The sequence below is a fragment of the Podarcis muralis genome, chromosome 3 (genome assembly GCF_964188315.1).
Source record: "Podarcis muralis chromosome 3, rPodMur119.hap1.1, whole genome shotgun sequence".
NCBI classification, from domain to species: domain Eukaryota; kingdom Metazoa; phylum Chordata; class Lepidosauria; order Squamata; family Lacertidae; genus Podarcis; species Podarcis muralis.
In genome coordinates, this window is record NC_135657.1 from 107960961 (window position 1) to 107982721 (window position 21761).

At 45.7% G+C, this 21761-nt stretch overlaps 1 protein-coding gene across 2 annotated transcripts in view; it reads left to right on the forward strand.

Annotated features, from left to right (window-relative positions):
• JAG1 (jagged canonical Notch ligand 1) overlaps positions 1-20226 on the forward strand; it is a 69047-nt gene extending 48821 nt beyond the window's left edge. For both annotated transcript variants that reach the window (XM_077926446.1, XM_028722233.2), the window contains 13 exons: positions 1438-1602; positions 2534-2647; positions 5318-5431; positions 6922-7035; positions 7848-7964; positions 8627-8654; positions 9613-9698; positions 11607-11720; positions 12707-12816; positions 12911-13147; positions 14713-14844; positions 16335-16485; positions 17971-20226. In XM_077926446.1, the coding sequence (XP_077782572.1) occupies positions 1438-1602; positions 2534-2647; positions 5318-5431; positions 6922-7035; positions 7848-7964; positions 8627-8654; positions 9613-9698; positions 11607-11720; positions 12707-12816; positions 12911-13147; positions 14713-14844; positions 16335-16485; positions 17971-18428 (1940 nt within the window). In that variant the 3' untranslated portion in view covers positions 18429-20226. The remainder of the gene's footprint in view (positions 1-1437; positions 1603-2533; positions 2648-5317; positions 5432-6921; positions 7036-7847; positions 7965-8626; positions 8655-9612; positions 9699-11606; positions 11721-12706; positions 12817-12910; positions 13148-14712; positions 14845-16334; positions 16486-17970) is intronic.
• The last annotated feature ends 1535 nt before the right edge of the window (positions 20227-21761 follow it).

A 21761-nucleotide genomic window follows, 5' to 3' on the forward strand; every position in this document is an offset into this window, starting at 1 on the left:
CCCTCTTGTAAGGATTTCACCTGGCTTGACTCTTTCCTTGATCTGTGATCGTACCCTGCATGGTGCGTGCCCACCTGCAGCCACCAAGAGGTGTGGTTGGCGCTGTGGTCTAAACCACTGAGCCTCTTGGGCTCTTGCTTATCAGAAGGTCGGCAGTTCGAATCCCTGTGACGGCCTGAGCTCCCGTTGCTCTGTCCCAGCTCCTGCCAGCCTAGCAGTTCGAAAGCACACCAGTGCAAGTAGATAAATAGGTACCGCTCCAGTGGGAAGGTGCTCTGGTTTCCATCATGGTGTTCTGTGCACAAACGCTGGCTCCCTCACCCTGAGATCGAGATGAGCGCCACAACCCCATAGTCGCCATTGACCGGACTTAACTGTCCAGGGATCCGTTACCTTTTTTTATTTTCTTTCCTGCAGCCACCTTTCCATATGTGGTCCCTGAAACACTGTCCACAAGGAATGGTGGTTTCAAAGACCGTTTTCCAACTCTGTTTTAGGGCATTTTTTTTAACTACCGTATTCCTAGCTCTGTCGTACAGAAGGCAAAAACAGCGGAGTGTTGGCTTTCGGGGTGTGTGTGTGTGGCAAGTAGTAATTCTGCAGCACTATATGTTGCCCTTGTTAGGCCAAGGCTTGTATGCGTGGCTCGGAACGGGACTTTCACGGGTGGCTTAGCTGTGTCATCATGGTGTATTGTGGTTCCTTGGTACGAGTCGCTGTGGCCCTGAGGCTTTTGGGTACAGTGGTACCTCGGGTTAAAACTTAATTCGTTCTGGAGGTCCGTTCTTAACCTGAAACTGTTCTTAACCAGAGGTACCACTTTAGCTAATGGGGCCTCCCGCTGCCGCCAAGCGATTTCTGTTCTCATCCTGAAGCAAAGTTCTTAACCTGAGGTACTATTTCTGGGTGAGCGGAGTCTGTAATCTGAAGTGTATGTAACCTGAGGTACCCCTGTACTTGAAAAAGGCTTGCATTAGACCTCAGATGGCTAACCTCAGCCCCATCAACTTTTCCTAGACCTTTCAAGACCCCCACAAATTTTAACAGTTCAGATGGGGGCAGGGAAGTAAACACAGCTTGGGGGGGGGGGTAGATGGGGAAGTTTAAACCTCCCTGCCTAGCCCACGGGACAAGACAACTGGGCCCCCCACCCCAATCATCATATTAAGAATTTGAGTTGGGAGGAGGCAAGAGCTGATCTCCGTGACTTAGCTGAGAGGGGCAGTTGCATACCAGTGTGTCCTATACTTGCATGTGGGAGTGGGGCACCCCCCACCGCTGGGATGTGGCTCCCATTGGCGAAGAAATCTGGCCCCGCTGTTTTATATGGCCTGCTTGTTTTAAGAGAAAGCACAAAGCCCTTGACCCGCAGGAGGCCGGGGACGGCGTGGGTCTTTTGAGAGCTCATGTTGGGTCCGTGTCTCCTTCCCCCTGCAGTCATTGACAGCTGCACGGTTGCTGTGGCGTCCAACAGCACCCCGGAAGGCGTCCGCTACATCTCTTCCAATGTCTGCGGTCCCCACGGGAAGTGTAAGAGCCAGGCGGGAGGCAAATTCACGTGCGAATGCAGCAAAGGCTTCACCGGCACCTACTGCCACGAAAGTAAGTTTCTCCTCGCCCTGCTTTTGTGGTGAACCCAGCTCTCCCTTTCTCTGCAGCCGCCTGTGTAAATGCCTTGCACGCCGCAGCTTGTTTGGCCATGGGAGCCAGGGGTTGGCTGCAATCACCAAGGACACTTTTGGACTTTTGCTCCAAGTTCGTTCCTTCCTCCTTGGTGGGCCAGTTGATGCTAGTATTCCCTTGGCCTCAAGGAAGCTCGTTTTACGAGGCTCCTAGCCTTGAACGTAAGGGACGCGGGTGGCGCTGTGGGTTAAACCACAGAGCCTAGGACTTGCTGATCAGAAGGTCGGTGGTTTGAATCCCCGCGACGGGGTGAGCACCCGTTGCTCGGTCCCAGCTCCTGCCCACCTAGCAGTTCGAAAGCACGTAAAAGTGCAAGTAGATAAATAGGTACCGCTCCGGCGGGAAGGTAAACGGTGTTTCCGTGCACTGGTCTGGTTCTCCAGAAGCGGCTTAGTCATGCTGGCCACATGGCCCGGAAGCTGTCTGCGGACAAATGCCGGCTCCCTAGACCAATAAAGCGAGATGAGTGCCGCAACACTAGAGTCGGTCACGACTGGACCTAATGGTCAGGGGTCCCTTTACCTTTAGCCTTGAACGTGCACCTTGGGTTTTTGTTTTTTTTTAAATAAATGCCAACTTTATAAACATACAAAAGGCCTCCGGCAGTAGATGGCAAATTTTACACTTGGGGGTTTTATGAGCCGTCTTAAAGGAATGTTTTCAAACCTTTTAAGGTATGGAGAGTTTGCTTGCTTTTTTTAGGAGCCTTCTCCTTTCGCTTGTCTTTTTTTTTTTTTTTTGCACTGGGTTGCAGTTTGGGTCCAGACGGAGCAAGCTCTGGGTTCAGTGGTTAACCCACCTCCTCCATCCAGCCCCAGTTTTCTAAACTTAATCTCTAATTTTGTTGCAGACATCAACGATTGTGAGAGCAACCCGTGTAAGAATGGCGGCACGTGTATTGATGGCATCAATTCCTACAAATGCATTTGTAGCGATGGCTGGGAAGGCACCTTCTGCGAAGCCAGTAAGCGGATCTTTTTTTCTCTACTGGAAGGGAGGTGGTTGAGGGATGGAGACTCTGCCGTTCTTTGTGTTGACACTTTTCACATCCTCTGTCTGGACTGCAGTCCTGAAAATATCATCTTAAGGAGCAATGGGTCTTTTTTGTTCTTAAAAGAAAGATGCTACCCAATTATTTATTTATTCATTCATTCATTCTAATTTCATTTTGATACTGCTTTATATCTCAAAAGACTTTTACAACATAGTAAAACTTCAGATAAAATGATCCAGAATAAAACATTGCTAATAATTTTTATTCATTTTCAATTACAATAATCCAATAATAGCCTCATTATATCAATGCCAAATTACAACACAGTTCCAATATCAATCACTTGAATACCAAAGTTCATAATTTAGATGGTCCCCACATGCTAGAATTGATGGTTGATGATTATTTCCTTTATTTCTACGTTCCAAAATCTTATTGATTTCAGTTACATTCCAGTCACAATAGTAATCCCTTATACAGCAGCTGCAATATTTATAACTTCCATTCATATTGACACATTTAATGATTTATAAGTCCACAATGATTTATAAGTCTACTTCACTTGAATAATAAAACATTGCTGAAGAAAGTCAGATATGAAGCATACACTCAAAGCAACCTACTTAACAGGAAACTAAAATATTATCTCAAAAGATTTCAAAATGAAACATTACAAAGGAGGTTAACTGCAGAATGCGAGTTCAGTACAGCAAAATGAACCGAGAAAACCTTGAGCATTGAAAGCATTGCTAATTATAAAATGCACACTTAAAATAGCATAATTAGCAAGAGAATTAAATGTTATCATGAGCAAAGAACGTATCTGCTGCTGTTGCTGCAAGTCCTGCCAATGGTGGTTCATGGTGGCTGGCGGCTGTGGAAGCTCAGACTCAGTGACCTGGGTCTGCACTAAGAGACAGCCAGAATGGTCGCTGGCCTCCTCAGCTTTTGTAGCTGGAGTCAATCAGGGCGCTGCTCTCTCTGGCTAAGTGGAAAGAAGCCTGCCAGGCAGGGAGCAGGTCTTCTAGAACTCACAACCAAGATGGCACCCTCTCCATCTCTGCCTGGATTTTGGTTCTTGATTTGGGTCAGCAGACAGCCAGCTTGCTGAGTTTCTGCTACATATGCAGCACCATAAGCTACAGAAGAATTGCATTCCTCTTGGCCTTGCCAAGGTTGGCGGTTCGAATCCCCGCGACGGAGTGAGCTCCCGTTGCTCTGTCCCAGCTCCTGCCACAACCTAGCAATTCGAAGGCATGCCAGTGCAAGTAGATAAATAGGTACGGCTGCAGCGAGAAGGTAAACCGTGCGCTCTGGTTTCCGTCACGGTGTTTGGTTGCGCCAGAAGTGGTTTACTCATGCTAGCCAGAAAGCTGTCTGTGGACAAACGCCGGCTCCTTCAGCCCAAAATTGAGATGAGCGCCGCAACCCCATAGTCGCCTTTGACTGGACTTAACCATCTAGGGGTCCTTTACCTTTTAATTTTACCTGTATTCCAGTGGTGATGCACAAACTCATCTTAGAATTGGCAAACCACACTTTTTTTTTAGTAAAAATCTAAACAGCTGCTGTTCTGATCTAAATTGCTCCCCAAGCGGAAGAAAGTTTCTGTATGTCAGATTCCTTTTTCGACTCGACTAATGTTTTGTGGGTTGCCGGTTTGCTTGCGTGTAACGTGCTCGGCACAAGATGCTTTCCTTGCCACGGTTCATGGAGCCATTTGAACTACTTAAATGAACCGGCTGGCTCCTTTGACTTAGGAGTTAAGTGACTCTGGAGCTGCTTAAACTATATTTTTGCCTTGTTAAAACCGGAGAAGTTTTGAAAAGATAAAAAAAGATATACGTTTAGGGATGACACATGTGATGAAACCTTGGCTGCCAGTAATTTGAATTCAGAAGGGAATAGGTCACTTAAACTGGAGTAGTCCTTTTGCCAACCTGAGTACTGCTGAATAAAGGGCTTGAAGGTTTTATATCCAATCTCCATGTACTCTCCTCTATAAAGACAGAACATCTCATTGCTCCTATCTTGGCATCATAGAACAGCCTCCCCCAACTTTGTGCCTTCGAGATGTTGAGACTCCAATTCCCATCAGCCCCAGCCAGCAGTGCTTGAGGACGATGGGTGTTGTAGTCCAACAATTTCTTGAGTCCAAACATCCCCCAGCCCTAGTTTATGAGGCTTCTGTCAGTAGAAACCTTTACTGTAAGGATTTCTCTTGCTGTCATTTAGTTTTGAGATGATGACTAGCTCCTAATCCAAACACAGAGTTTCCCATCTCTGAAATATCTCCCTTTTCCTCTCCGCTGCTTTGAGAAGGCAGAGGAGGGGCTGAACTGCTAGCCTTTGGCCTTGACACAGAATCATTATGTAATAAGGCCTCATTTGCTTTCAGCTTAACTGTTATATTTGTTTCGAGGGAGCCAGAGTGGTGTGTGTTGGCAAGGGAAGTTGAAAGTGAGCGGTGGGGTATGGTGCAGAATAAACATGATAACGTCAGTGGTGGCATTAAGGCGCTTAATCCAGACTTTGGAATGGGAGGCCAAAAGGAGGGCTGCGACATGCCTGAGGATAAAAGCAAGCTCCTTTGCCACAACGCTTCTTTTTCTCTCTTTAACTCCCTCCTCTTCCTTCCAGATATCAACGACTGCAGCAAAAACCCCTGCCACAACGGAGGAACTTGCCGAGACTTGGTGAACGATTTCTTCTGCGAGTGCAAAAATGGCTGGAAAGGAAAAACCTGCCACTCGCGTGAGTGTTTTTTGGGAGATACCCCAGATCGGTGCCACCACTAAAGTTCGGTGGTGCCTAGTTTGGTCTATGAATGGGGCTGGCTTATTATAATAGCCTCATTGGCCGATCGTTGCCGTGCACCGTAAACTGTAGCTCACGGTGAAAAGGCAGCCTCTCCACTCGCTCCCGTCTCTCACTCCTCCCCTAATGGGAACAACAAACCACAACACTTGGCTTACCTTGATGTCAGAACCTGAGATTGTGGTTTTGTTTTTCCCCCTTCCCCATAAACAAATTGCGATCAGCAAGCAAAGATTTGTACTTGGCTCGGCGATTGTGCTTCGTTGGGGAGAAGCAAACCACAATCTTGGGTTTGGGACATCGCGAGGAGCCAAGCTTTGTGGTTTGTTTCCTTGCGCCGGGCAGGGGAGCGAAGCTGGAGTCATTGTTTACAGCAAGCCGTGGTTCGTGGCTGGCTGCGTTGTGCAACGAAGTGTCATTTTTCCCGTCCCCCAAAGTACATTGAGTTTTTTTTTTTTTAAAAGGATCAGATCAGGAGCTCGAAACTAGAAGCGTTATAGGCACACATGCCAAAGTTCTTCTTTAAGATTAATCTCTTTATTTCCTGGGTGCCAAACATGGACAGATAAACTGGGGGAATGTCAAAGCTCAAGGTCTCTGTGCCTCCTGTCAATCAAACGGCTGTTCCCAAGAACCAATTCTTGAATGCACGTACATGTAGTACGGTTGGCAATCACGTTCTAAGACCATGAGCTGGAAAGGGTAAAAGAGTATTGGGAAATGGTACATAATGAATTGGGGGGGGGGAATGTTCAAAAGTACTTTCCCAAAAAATCCAGAGTCCTTTCTGTTGGGGATAATTCAGACTGAAATTCCCAGGGGTCAAAAAAGGCTATTTATGTATGCAACAACATTTCCTGTGTTTTGTTAGCCCAAAAATGGAAAATGAGCAAGGTCTCAACCAATGAAGAATGGCAACTTAAGTTGACAGAGTATGCACAACTTGCAGACTTAACATATAGAATAAGAGAACAAGAAGAACATATGTTTAGAGAAGATAGGAAAACGTTTATTGAATATAAGGAAAATAATTGTGTACAGCTGAAAATGCTGGTAGCATGAAGATAACAGTGTAAATAAGTTTCGATGGATGTAATAATGGAATACTGAATGACCTGGTTTCTGTAAATTATGCAGGGATTTATGATATGTAAAATGAACCATGGAGAGAGAAGAAGGGAAGTCACTGATATCTTAAGGATGTGAAAATGAGTACTTTAAATGGTAAAACAGAAAATTTAATAAAAGTTACATATATAAGACCATGAGCTGGAAGGTGGGGTGCAATAACTCTCAGGGAAATGGGTGAGCTGTTTCTGCAAGGATTTCCTGGAGAGCCTGTCTGCCCTGAGCCCGTTCCACATACGGCTTGAGGGGGAGCATGTTCGCTTCTAACTAACCCTGCTTTTCCATTTGAACGCCTGCAGGCGACAGTCAGTGTGACGAAGCCACATGCAACAACGGAGGGACCTGCTATGACGAGGGAGATGCCTTCAAGTGCATGTGTTCCGCAGGATGGGAAGGCGCCACCTGCAACATCGGTTAGTAAATGGTCATGGGCTCTGCTCATCATAATATATTTTGATGGGTAGGGGGACCTGCGGTCCTCTGGATATGACTGGACTCCCATTCTCTGTCCTGGCTGACCAGTGGCCGTACTAGCAGGTGTCGGGAGTTCAGCAGCATTATATCTTTGTAACATTTGTACACGGCCTCGGCCCAGTATACCTGAAGGAGTGTCTCCACCCCCATCGTTTGGCCCAGATGCTGAAGTCCAGCTCTGAGGGCCTTCTGGCGGTTCCCTCACTGCGAGCAGTGAGGTTACAGGGAACCAGGCAGAGGGCCTTCTCGGTGGTGGTGCCCGCCCTGTGGAACGCCGTCCCTTCAGATGTCAAGGAAATAAACAACAATCTGACTTTTTGAAGACATCTGAAGGGAGCCATGTTTAGGGAAGTTTTTAATGTCTGATATTTTACTGTATTTTTGATGTTTTGTTGGAAGCCGCCCAGAGTGGCTGGGGAAACCCAGCAGGATGGGCGGGGTATAAATAAATTATTATTATTATTATTATTATTATTATTATTATTATTATTATTATTATTATTATTATTATTATTATTGCAATTTCATTGTCCTGCATGGGACAATGACAATAAAGATATATCTATCTAAATCTATTATTATTATTATTATTATTATTATTATTATTATTATTTAATTTTCCCCGCCTTCCTCCGTACATCTCAGGGCAGTTCACATTCAGAGGGCCAGAGGTTCGGCACCCCTGATTTAAAACCCTGTCCCATTTTTAAGAACTTTGCCAGAAACTCTGTTTTGCCTCTTCTTTTTCCAGCAAAGAACAGCAGCTGCCTCCCAAACCCTTGTCATAATGGCGGGACTTGTGTTGTCAGTGGAGATTCCTTCACATGTGTGTGCAAAGAGGGCTGGGAAGGACCGACTTGCACTCAGAGTAAGCGCTTTCTCCCTTTTCTCTCTCTCTCATATACCCAAACTCTTTCTGAAGTGGCGGTGGCTGACAATGAGAAAACTGGCTCATCTCGTTGCCCTCGGGGATTTGAGATTAAAACCAGAAGGGGGAAGCTGTTTGATGTGGGGCGTTCGCATCACCTGAATCATTGGGCTTTAATGACATTGTGGGACTGGAGCTTTGACCTGGGCCTGAGAAAGTTGCAAATGAGATAAGTGGAGACAGATGTTTTCATGTTCACACTGCCGCTTCCCTTCAACCCACCCACCACCCTGGAAAAAAACATTAACTCTGATTCGTTCTCATCTGTTCCTTGGTTGCAGCAGCCTGGCCACTTTTGAATCTGTTGGTGTTTCTTCCTGACAATACTTTGCAAAGAATCCCATGTGCATTTGTTTAGTGTGTGGGTTTTAGCAATTTAGTTCAAACCTGTTTTGGAAGGGGACACCTGTAGACAGTGCTTTTTTCTGGGGGGGGGGGACGCATACCCCTAAACATTTTGTGACTCTGTTTGGCCTCATTGAGGGGCAGTATTTCAATACGAGTAGGAAAATGAGAGTAAACTTTTTTTTTAAAGAAAAAAAGCACTGCCTGTAGAAATCCAGAGTGCTAATTGTGCATCTTTGTCTCTTATCTCTTTACAGATACCAACGATTGCAGTCCGCATCCATGGTAAGCAGATGGGCCTGGGAATGAATTGTACTTTTATTTGCATATGCCCACCCTGATCAACTTTCCTTCAAAAGACCCCTTCTGATTTTGCCTTGAGGGACCTCTGGGTGGAAACCGGGGTGGCGGTGTTAACAAACAATAAAACAAAAATTGGTCTTAACACTAAAGGCCCAACCTCCCGTCTATTCCATATTTCAATTTCGTATTACTTTTTGCCAATACACACTTTTATCGTAATTAAACTTTTTCTTAATATATCTTAATACTTATATCTGTCTTACAAATATTACTGAAGTTCCTCGAATGCTGCAACAGAGTTTAAACTACTATATTTATATTCTTTGAAATATAATATTCTTTGAAAACCTCCCATTTTGAAACAAATTCCTGATTTGATTTATTCTTTATTTTTTTCTGATAAACGGTCTAATTCGGCATATTCTGTCAGCTTTTGGATCCAATCTTGTATAGAGGGAATTTCATTACTCTTCCATTTAGCTGCGATAAGAACTCTTTAAAAGCTGCTTTTAAATGATCTGAAGGATGGAAGTTGAAGGCTGCCCATAGAAATAAATGGGGGAATCCATGATTTTAATGGAGCTGGGATTTGGCCTCAGTGTGTCTACTCCCACCCCCAGCACCCCAGAAACATCCCCAGTGGACACTGATCATTTTCATTGGACCCAGAATAGGGGACCTCTTGGATAGGGGAACCAGGTGGGAGGAAAGGACTGGAGTGGCCAGAAGCTTAAATACAGAAGCAGTCCATGCTGCAACATTTTGTCGCAGGTCCCATTTGTGCAACAGTATTCTCTCCTACTTTAAAATCAAAACGGGCCGGTATTGCTTAAGTTACAATTGTGTAAGCTGCTTTTTGCTAAAGGGCTTAAAGAACATGCATTTGTGAAAGTGAGAAAGCGTCGGCTAAGCAAAGTTCTTTCTCGTTTTCCCCAAACAGCTATAATAGTGGGACGTGTGTGGATGGAGACAACTGGTACCGTTGTGAATGCGCTCCAGGCTTTGCAGGTCCCGACTGCAGGATAAGTATGTGTTTGCAATCCTTCAGCTCTTAACTTTGGCCTAAACTTACATTAGAACAGGAGGTGCAATATATGTTGTTGTTTTTGCTAAATTGCGGTTTGCACATATGGCTCTTTCTGTGTCGCTTGGCAAGAGACTCCAGTGGCAGTTCCTTTAATCAAATATAATGTCCCTGAGAGATTTGTGCCCCTGTTTGCAGGAGAAAATGAGTCATGCTAAAAGTCTCCTGAAAAACCGTAGAGTAAGTTGGTTCTAACTTGCCCAGAGTCCCGCGGGTTCTGGTGACCGCTAGCAATCTGTGAATTGGAAACCTCAAGTGTCAAGAAGAGCATGGGTAGGCAAACTAAGGCCCAGGGGCCGGATCTGGCCCAATCGCCTTCTAAATCTGGCCCGCGAACAGTCCAGGAATCAGCGTGTTTTTACATGAGTAGAGTGTGCCCTTTTATTTAAAATGCATCTCTGGGTTATTTGTAGGGCATAGGAATTCATTCATTTCTTATTTTTCCCCAAAATATAGTCCGGCTCCCCACAAGGTTTGAGGGACAGTGAAAAAGTTTGCTGACCCCTCCTTAGACTGGGCCCTTTCAGAGCTCCTGTGATGAGGAATTCTGCCCAATAAAAATGTTTCCTAAATTAGTAGCAGAGGGGTTTTTTTTTTTGCCTGCAGAACTAGAAGTTGTGTACGTGTTAAAAGCAAGAGGCCAGCTCAGGATTTAAAGAGAAGTGCAAAAGTCCCACAAGAAAACAAGAAATAGTTTATGCCAATAATGCAAATGGGACATGGAGGCCATGTTGGAAGGGCATTTTTGTTGAGTGGAGAAAATGCCTGGCAGGTCCCAGGTCCTGGAATCAACCCCCTTAGCTTCTCTAGCAGTGTTAGAAACTCAGATATGTAAGCTAGACTCCAAATAGCTCCTTAAACCAAGGTTGCAGTCGCCAAAGTGAAATTATCTGGTTGCCATTTTGGGGGCAAGGTGGCTCTGTCTAAAGTCTTATTTTTCAAATGATGGACTGGCTGTGATTGATCGATCAGTTACACATCTGGCTAGTTCAGATGACAACCTTCAGTGGTTCTCAAGCTGTGGGTCCCCAGATGTTGTTGGACTACAACTCCCATCATCCCTGACCACTGGTCATGCTGGCTAGACATGATGGGAGTTGTAGTCCAACAACATCTGGAGACCCACAGGTTGAGAAACACTGAGCTAGATTAAGAACTTTGAGAACTTCTTTAAGTTCTCACCTGATCCAGGGACAGTCTACATATATATTGGCCTATTCCTGCCTCTTTTTCTGAATGGTGACCATTTATAACATAGGAATATTCCTCACAACCTATGAGCAGGTCAGTGGGAAGGGGATAAGCGAAGATAAGCAACAACAAGCGACTAACGTTGTTCGCTGCTCCTGCTCTGGCTGCACAGAAAAAGCCTTTTGGTTCCTGAAATTCATTCCCGTTGTGCAGATAAAATATAACTGGTAGAATTCTACAGGATGTCTTGCTAGTGTGTGGGAAAAGTCAACATCTGAGGATTTCCTGGCATGCACCTCCAGATGGTGGAAATGTCAGGTGCCATCCTGGTGCCCGGGCATATTCACTTAGTTGCAAATGTGCAAAATGCGCACTTGGCTAGAGTCAGAAGATGTTTGGCAAGAAACCCCAGAGAGCTAGCCCTGGTATTGTAAAAGGCAGCTTTGTAGGTTAGCATATGAGCTTTACTGAAAACTATTAAGTAACTACTTGTGCCCTAATTTTCCTTTAAAATCTTCTTTAAAATTTTAAGCAAGGTTCGCAGCTTTACAAGTCTTCATTCGGGTGGGTGGGGGGTTGATCTATGTAGCCCACATTCATTAATTACACCATCGTTATTCCTACTAATCTTCTCTCCCCCCCCCCCCCCGCCTTACCAGATATCAACGAATGCCAGTCCTCGCCCTGTGCTTTTGGAGCAACATGTGTCGATGAAATCAACGGGTACCGTTGTATCTGCCCAGCCGGCCGCATTGGCCCCAGATGCCAAGAAGGTATTGGAGATATATATAGTAGTTCATCGCTTGTAAAGTAAAACAAAGCCTCCTTTCCTTCCCAGTAGTTAATATGGATGAGCAAACAATTCCAGAATGTCTACCTGCGCTGGTGCGAAAGCTGTGGTGGGGAGCCTGTGACCCGCCAGATGTTTGGTGGACCACAACTCCCATCATCCCTAACCATCATCCATCCTGAAAGTTGGTGCTGATGGGATTTTGGAGTCCCAATATCATTTGGAGGACCACCCCTAAGACAGAGAATTCGGTGTTATGTTGGAGGGGATGCCAGGAAACCGGGACTTACGTTCACATGTGGTGGGGGTGTAAATATGTAAAAAAAATTCTGGCAAAGTGTGTTTAAGGAGATAACAGAAATCACCGGGTTCAAGCTGACCAAAAGTCCAACGATAGCATTGTTATTAATTTATGATGGGGTGGAAGGTACACTGGCTTTCAAGGACTTGCTCACAAATTTATTGACAGCTGTGCGAGTTATAGCTAGGAAGTAGAAGGGGAAGCAGAATATATAATGGAAGAATGGTATAAAGAGATGTGGGATATACCTATTAATGATAAATTAACATGTGCCATTAAGGTAAGATGGGGAATATGCAGGAGAAATGATTTTGAGGAGATATGTTTGCAGAATTTGTACTGTTAAAACGAAAAGGAGTCAAACCATCGCAAGAGGCATTGAAATTTTGGGAGGTTGGATAGTTACGATGGAATGGTCTTGGTGGCGGGGTGCACGTTTTTATTTAATAATAAAAGATTATTATGTTGTCAGAATAAAATATTATTATTATTAATAATAGAAATACCAAAAAAAGCAGCTTGTTGGAAAAAAAATATACATATGTACACATCTGTTAAAAAATCAAACCCAATACTCGGGTTCCTTTATTTAAAGTATCTCATAATTCATAAAATGTTGAGTCAAAGGCATCTCTGTGAGTCAATCCCTGAACCGCTTTCCCTCTCAGTTTCAGGAAGGCCTTGCATCGGCAGTGGGCACATTATTCCAGATGGAACTAAATGGGACGATGAGTGTAACAGCTGTCAGTGTGTGAACGGAAAAGTCACATGCTCTAAGGTACTGTCCTGGGACTCCTAGCTGCCTCGGCCTGCCTCCTTTTCCATGCGTTCCAAGTGTCCGGCTGCCAACTGAATTGTCTTTTCCGTTCTAGGTCTGGTGTGGTCCGAAGCCTTGCTTGATAAGCGCCAAAGGTCACAGCGAGTGTCCCACAGGCCATACCTGCCACCCTGTCAAAGAGGACCACTGCTTCGTAGGTCCCTGCGACAACATAGGCGAATGCTGGCCTTCCAATCAGCAGCCCGTGAAAAGCACGTGCAACTCCGATGCTTACTATCAGGACAACTGTGCCAACATCACTTTCACTTTCAATAAAAAGATGATGACTCCAGTAAGTTGGTCTCGAAAAGAGCAGCTACGCAAATGCCTTTGCAAGCAATTCCAAAGTATAAGCTGACTGGGTGGCTGTCTACCAGCTCCTTCTGGTACTCAGGCTGACATCTTGCCTGCCTCGCGAGAGTGGTGCATGCTCTAGTTATCTCCCGCTTGGACTACTGCAACACACTCTACGTGGGGCTACCTTTGAAGGTGACCCGGAAACTACAACTAATCCAGAATGCGGCAGCTAGTCTGGTGACTGGGAGTGGCCGCCAGGACCATATAACACTGGTCCTAAAAGACCAGTACGTTTCCGAGCACGTTTCCGAGCACAATTCAGAGTGTTGGTGCTGACCTTTAAAGCCCTAAATGGCCTCGGCCAAATATACCTGAATGAGTGTCTCCACCCCCATCATTCAGCCTAGACACTGAGGTCCACCTCCAAGGGCCTTCTGGTGGTTCCCTCCCTGTGAGAAATAAGGTTACAGGGAACCAGGCAGAGGGCCTTCTCGGTAGTGGTGCCCGCCCTGTGGAACGCCCTCCCATCAGATGTCAAGGAAATACAACCTATATACAACCTTCTAGGATGCTCCATGTGGAGGACCAGAGGTAGAAAAGTGGGAGTAGCAGCAGATGTGACTCTTAGCTTTGGACATCAGGTTTACATTTGAACCACGGGAAAGTTGGGAGGCCACTCTCACTCTAAACCCAGGCGAGCAAGAGGCACTGCCATAGATCAGTGATATATTTCAGCCGGGCAAAAGCACTTGAGGAGAGTGTGGAACGAGGCCAGTATGGGATATGCAGCCTGGGGAAAGTCTCAAGGCCTCGATGGGCCTCATTCGTCCCTGAGCCCTGAAGTTCCTTCGCCCCTCAGGTTTTGTTATTGTAGTTAACCAGAACTTAATCTAATGGGGCATTTATAAAGCAAGGGATTAAAGTTGGCTTTCCCAAAGCCAAGCCTAACTAGCTACCTGGGGGCCATTTCACATTTGACATGTTATAAAAGCGTGCATTTAGAAAAGTATGGATGCTAAAAACATGTTCCATCCAGGTGTACTCATCAGGAAGTTGAGATCAGTCTGAAGTTCCCTATGGAGTCCACACTTGGACGACGCCATATGCAGAGTCACTGTCAGCAGATCTCAAGGATTTTAAATTGCGGGGCGGGGTCTCTACCTGGAAATGCTAGGAACTGAACCAGGGACCTTCTAAATGGAAAACATGTGTTCTACCACTGAGCAATGTACCTTCCCTGGGCAATGACCTGTATTCCCAGTGACCCAATTGGCAATTGTGGATATTATGACTTCTGCTATAATGTAGATCAGGGATGGGGAACTTGGTAGTTGAACAACCTTTGGAAGGACCCAATTCTCATCATCGCTGACCATTGGCCACGTTGCCTGGGACGGATGGGACTTTGAGTTCCCCGCTCTTGACCTAAGAGGCAACGTTCTCTGTGGAGTTGTAGCCAGGCGCAAATGGCAACGAGAGAAGTGCCACTGATTTATGTTCTTGCCATGTGTCCTCTTCTATCAAAAGTACTCATGTTCTGTGTTTGCTCTTTTCCCACAGGGCCTTACAACTGAGCATATCTGTAACGAGCTGAGGAATCTAAGTATCTTGAAGAATGTGTCCGTCGAATACTCCATCTACATCACGTGTGAACCGTCGCACTTGGCACACGATGAAATCCACGTTGCGATTGTAAGTCTGATGGTTGGTATGCCTGACTCATCTCTCTAAACGTTAAGACTCATTGCTCTCAGTAGGAAAGAGTGGGTTCTCTGTTTAACTACGATCTAATTGGATATCGCCCATAGACATAAATACACGTGATATAAACAATAAAACGGCAAATGCAACAATTCAGATTCTGAAAGCAATGACAAAATACAACCGACACGTACAGATAAAGCTAGTGGCAGCAAGCTGTTGTGCATTAAAATGAGCAACAGTGAATCTTGGATGTTAACACATTTGGAAGATTGTGGAAGTGAATTGTTATTATTAATTAAATTTGTGTACCGCCCTATACCTGCAGATCTAAGGCAGTTCACAACATAAAATCACAGTATAAAAACCACACACAAAATAACAAAGGGCAACTCAATAATCTGCCCCCCCCAAAAAAACATTTTAAAAGCATATTAGATGTCAATCAGCCAAAAGTCTGGATAAAGAGGAATGTTTTTGCCTGGTGCCTAAAGGTGTATAATGAAGGGACCAAGCAAACCTCCCTGGAGAAAGCATTCCACAAATGGGGAGCCATTGCAGAAAAGGCCCTGTTCTCGTGCTGCCACCCTCTGGACCCCCCATGGAGGAGGCACACAAAGAAGGGTCTCAGAAGGTGATGTCAGGGTAGGTTCATATGGCAAGAGACCGCATTGTGGTCCTCAGCCATCAAGATGAATGTGCCATCAGAACCTGAAGAATTTGAGGGGGATTACTCCAGGAACAACCAGGGATGCGGGTGGCGCTGTGGGTAAAAGCCTCAGCGCCTAGGGCTTGCCGATCGAAAGGTCGGCGGTTCGAATCCCCGCGGCGGGGTGCGCTCCCGTTGCTCGGTCCCAGCGCCTGCCAACCTAGCAGTTCGAAAGCACCCCTGGGTGCAAGTAGATAAATAGGGACCGCTTACTGGCGGGAAGGTAAACGGCGTTTCCGTGTGCTGCGCTGGCTCGCCAGATGCAGCTTTGTCACGCTGGCCACGTGACCCGGAAGTGTCTCCGGACAGCGCTGGCCCCTGGCCTCTTAAGTGAGATGGGCGCACAACCCCAGAGTCTGGCAAGACTGGCCCGTACGGGCAGGGGTACCTTTACCTTTACCTTACTCCAGGAACATAGCACCACCACAATGAAGATCCTGTCTTGTGCTCACTCATCAAACCTTCCAAGATAGCACTAAGAACAAGACAGCCTATGCTGATTTTAATCCCCAGGCAAGCCTATTGGAGGGTTCTAGAGTCTAGCTTCCCTCCCAAAGGATATTTTGAAAGGGTTGGCGTTCTGCACAATTCACTGGATTGACATTGGCATTGGGTAATAACTTGATGCATGTCCTGTACTTATAGAAGCCAGTCTTCCCCATATTTTGATGTTAGACCAGAGTCTCCATGTTTGTTTGGTCCTCTTGTGAGCATTGGGTTAGAGATTCTTCTTCACATTGTCTCTAATACACAATCTTATTCTTTCTCGTAGTCTGCCGAAGATATCCAGGAGGAAGAGAACCCGATAAAAGAAATAACAGACAAAATTATTGATCTGGTGAGCAAGCGTGATGGGAATAGCACGCTTATTGCAGCGGTTGCAGAAGTCCGGGTACAGAGGCGACCAATTAAAAGCAAAACAGGTAAATTCTTTTAAAAATGTGTTGGTTGAGTGCTGGCAGTAGGAATGGAAATTGCAAGTGTATAGGAAGCCGTTTCACTCATAGCCTGTTTCCAGACTTCCCAGCAGGGCTTATTCTTATGCAAGTTTGCTTTTCGGCACAAATTCTAACATATCTCAAGTTTGCCGTAAAATAACTTTTATTCATTGTTAGACACAACCTCCAAATACTGGATAGTGCTCATTTGAGCTTTAATGAATGGCTTGAATTGACGTTTGATGCTTTATTGTGTTTTTAAAGCAAGAACAATAAACATTAAAAAGCTTTCCTATACAGGGCTGCCTTCAGATGTCTTCCAAATATTATATAGTTACTCATCTCATTGGCATCTGATGGGAGGGCATTCAACAAGGCGGGTGCCACTGCCGAGAAGGCCCCCTGCCTGGTTCCCAGTAGCTTCACTTCTCGCAGGCAGGAAACCGCCAGAAGGTCCTCAGTGCTGGATCTCAGCGTCCAGGCTGAATGATGGGGGTGGAGATTCTCCTTCAGGTATATGGGGCACAGGCCATTTAGGGCTTTAAAGCTCAGCACCAACACTTTGAATTGTGCTCAGAAACTTACTGGGAGCCAATATAGGTCTTCCAGAACCAATGAAATATGGTTCTGTTGAGAGCCGCCCAGAGTAGCTGGAGCTACCCAGTCAGATGGGCAGCATGTAAATATTATTAGGTAAATTATTACTATTATTGTAGGGATGCGGGTGGCGCTGTGGTCTAAAGCACCCAAGCCTCTTGGGCTTGCCAATCAGAAGGTCGGCGGTTCGAATCCCCACGACGGGAAGGAGCTCCCATTTCTCTGCCCCAGCTCCTGCCAATCTAGCAGTTCGAAAGCACACCAGTGCAAGTAGATAAATAGGTACCGCTGCGGTGGGAAGGTAAACAGTGTTTTGATGCGCTCTGGCTTCCGTCACGGTGTTTTGTTGCGCCAGAAGCAGTTTAGTTCTGCTGGCCACATGACCTGGAAATCTCTCTGTGGACAAATGCTGGCTCCCTCAGCCTGAAAGCGATATGAGCACTGCAACCCCATAGTCGCCTTTGACTGGACGTAACCATCCAGGGATCCTTTCCTTTTTTAAAACCCTTTATATTATTATTATCATTATCTGGGACCTTCTGCACACAAAGAAGATGCTCTACCGCTGAGCTGTCTGCGCCGAGTAGTGTTGGTGGGTTTGTTGACGAGAGTCACCCTTGCCAGTGTGGTGTAGTGATTAAGAGTGGTAGACTCGTAATCTGGGGAACCAGGTTCGCTTCCCCGCTCCTCCACATGCAGCTGCTGGGTGACCTTGGGCCAGGTCACACTTCTTTGAAGTGTATCAGCCCCACTCGCCTCACAGAGTGTTTGCTGTGGGGGAGGAAGGGAAAGGAGAATGTTAGCCTCTTTGAGACTCCTTTGGGTAGTGACAAAGCGGGATATCAAATCCAAACTCTTCTTCTTGCCTTCCAGATTTCTTGGTCCCGTTGCTGAGCTCCGTTCTGACCGTGGCTTGGATCTGCTGTCTGGTCACGGCCTTCTACTGGTGCATCCGCAAGCGCCGGAAGCAGAGCGCGCACACGCACACGCCGTCGGACGACAACACCACCAACAACGTCCGGGAGCAGCTGAACCAGATCAAGAACCCCATTGAGAAGCACGGCGCCAACGCCATCCCCATCAAGGACTACGAAAACAAGAACTCCAAGATTGCCAAAATAAGGACACACAACTCCGAGGTGGAGGAAGACGACATGGACAAGCACCAGCAGAAGAGCCGCTTCGCCAAGCAGGCGACCTACACGCTGGTCGACAGAGACGAAAAGCCCCCCAACGGCACGCCCGCAAAGCACCCGAACTGGACAAACAAGCAGGACAACCGGGACTTGGAAAGCGCGCAGAGCTTGAACCGCATGGAGTACATTGTATAGCAGGCAGCCGGGCGCCGCCTCCTCCTCCATACTTACCTGTTGGAGTCAACTCGGAGCTTGTAGTTCTCAAAGCGGTTGTGTAATATTTTGAGTCTAAGGCTATTATTTGCTTAGAATCCCTGTGTTAATTTAAGTTTTGACAAGCTGGCTTACACTGGCAGTGATAGTTGCTGTGGTTGGCTGGAATACCAAGCGCTGCATTCCACATCTATGCAAAACTAGTCGAAAGTGCCCCCCCCCCCGTCAATTCAGCCGCCGCTGATGCATCTCCTGGCAAGGTTTCATCAAGGTATCATGTAGCCTTTTATTATTTAGCCTTCCCTCCCCTAGCAAAGAATTCCTTCCTTCCTTCCTTCCTTCCTTCCTCTCTCTTTCTCTCGCTCTCTCTCTCGATGTCACGATTTATACAGTCCCTGTGGGGAGGGAAGGAGATAAATTTTATTTATTTATTGAAATTAGAGTTCTTTTGTATATTGGTTTTATGATGACGTACAACTAGTTCTGTATTTGAAAGTGCCTTTGCAGCTCGGAACCACAGCAACTATCAAGAAAAAAAAAAAGTAAAAAAGTTTATTATTTATTTTTTTTAATTGTATTTTTTTGTGGGGAGGGCAAGTGGGGAGGGATTGGGGGGGACTTCTTGTCAGCAGTTGCTGGTAAAAAAAATGAAGAATTGAGAGGAAATGTGTCAAAAGTAGAAGTTTGTATAGTTATGTAAATAATTCCTTTTTTTATTAATCACTGTGTATATTTGATTTATTAACTTAATAATCAAGAGCCTTAAATATCATTCCTTTTTTTTTATTTATATGTATGTGTTTAGAGTTGAAGGTGTTTTTCCCACCCCCATAGCATTTGTAAGCTTATGGCTTCTTTATCTTTTTAAAAATCTTTTTATTCTACCCCCCACCCCTTTGTTACATGTTTGCCTACATGCCAAAATTTAAGGTGTTCTGAAAATCAGTTTGTTTTTAAAGGATAGAGAAGGCTTTTGGGGCCTTGAAACTGGCTTTCTGTACGATGTTGAGTGCGCGTTTTGTCTTTATTCTTTGAGAACACCTTTGATAGTATCACTTTAAGAATATTTGTTTAAATACCAGCTGAGGCAGTTTAGAATTAGATTAGAATTTTATTTTATTTCCCCCCCTCCTGGCTGCTTTAGAAGTTGGGGCATGGGGGAGGAGGGAGGGGGAAAGAGGAGGGCAGGCAGTTCATCTGCCGCGAAGCAGTTTAAGGGAACACAACTGAGCGATAACCTTCTGTAGATGAACGTGTGACCGGTTGCATGTAATTAAAGAAAAGAAAAAATCGAATTAGCGTGTGGAGTTGGAAACACCGAAATCTTATTTTGTAAACTCTTGATTTCCCCCACCCCCACCCACCAGCACAGATAGGTGGTGCTGAACCACTTGTAGGTTTTTTTTAAAAAAAACTTCTTTTCTTTGTAATCTACTGCATGTAGAAAGTATTCCGATAAGCTAGTTGTTGAATACTTGAACAGTAGAGTGTCCAGTTAAGATCACTGTGTAGATTTGCCATAGATTACACTGCCCGCCTTAAGGAGTGAGGAAATCAAAGTGCTATTACAAAAAGTTGGAAGATCAAAAAATCAAAATTGCAAAAAACGACAACAAAAAAGGCTTAAAACTGAGTAATCTCGCTGGGTAAACCACCGGGATCACGAGGATATCTTGTATGGTAATATTAGTGTTACACGGACATGAAAATACATCTCTGATGTGTTTATTCCTGGCAATAAATCTTGAAAAAATATTTATTAAATTTTTTTGTATAAAAACAGCGTGAAGATTGAGCTTCATTGAGATGCTTCCAACGTGAATGTCTTCCACCCCCACCCCCAACAATAGCTACGCTATAAAGGTAAAGAGACCCCTGACCATTAGGTCCAGTCGTGGCCGACTCTGGGGTTGCGACGCTCATCTCGCTTTACTGGCCGAGGGAGCCGGCGTACAGCTTTCGGGTCATGTGGCCAGCATGACTAAGCCGCTTCTGGCGAACCAGAGCAGCGCACGGAAACGCCATTTACCTTCCCGCTGGAGCGGTACCTATTTATCTACTTGCATTTTGATGTGCTTTCAAACTGCTAGGTTGGCCGGAGCAGGGACCAAGCAACGGGAGCTCACCCGTCGAACTGCCAACCTTCTGATCGGCAAGTCCTAGGCTCTGTGGTTTAATCCACAGCACCACCTGCATAGAGTAAGCCATATAAAGCTGTTTGTCTCTAGCTCTTACCATGGGGCAACCCAGTGGTTTCATTGGGGTAAACTCGGTGGACCACATAATGTGGATGTTGGGATTCCCACCGCCTACCCCGGGTCCAGGAGGAGAACTGTCAGGGCTGTTAACCTGGTCTGTTTTTGGATCGTTCTCGCTGAGATTGAGAGGATGACTCCATGAAAGTGTATTAAAGACCAGTTTTTGAAAGCACTGGTGGCTAAAGCCCCTTTCCAAATCTGGTTTTGTGGGCTCTCCGAGTCCTGCCCCCAACTAGCTTGTGTTGGTGATGGATGCAAGTGGAACGGCCTTATTTATCTCAACGGTCTTTGGCCTGGTTTCTCTTACGCTTCAATGGCTCTGTCTCACCTTTCTTGCATCAAAGTGTTGACCTTTAAAGCCCTAAACGGCCTTGGTCCTGTATACCTGAAGCATCTCCACCCCCATCGTTCAGCCCTGGACACTGAGATCCAGCACCGAGGGCCTTCTGGCGGTTCTCTCATTGGGAGAAGTGAGGTTACAGGGAACCAGACAGGGGGCCTTCTTGGTAGTGGCGCCCACCCTGTGGAACACCCTTCAGATGTGAAGGAAATAAGCAGCTATCCTATCTTTAAAAGACATCTAAAGGCAGCCCTGTTTAGGGAAGTTTTTAATATTTAACGCTGTATTGTTTTTAACACTTGATTGGGAGCCGCCAAGAGTGGCTGGGGAAACTCAGCCGGATGGGCAGGGTATAAATAATAAATTATTATTATTATTGTGGAGCTCAAGATGGCGGTCACAAGGTGGCCCAGGCACTGAGGAGAGGTGCTCAGTTTCAGTGGCATTGGGGTGCGCCATATTTTCTAATCATGCCCTTGGATCGTCTCTCAAGGCTATTCCGTAAGGTTTCTTCAAGAAAGCCTTGAACCCAGAATCCTTTTCACCAGCAAAATGCTTATTATCATGGTAGGAAGTAAGCAGGAACTTGCCCTTCTGAAATCTGTACCTTTACTCAGAAGCTCTGGATTAATTGGGTATCTTTGAGCAAAACACACTACAAGGAAAAAGCCGCTCTTGGTAGCTTCATCCTTCCATGTTTTAGGGCAGGCACACTTG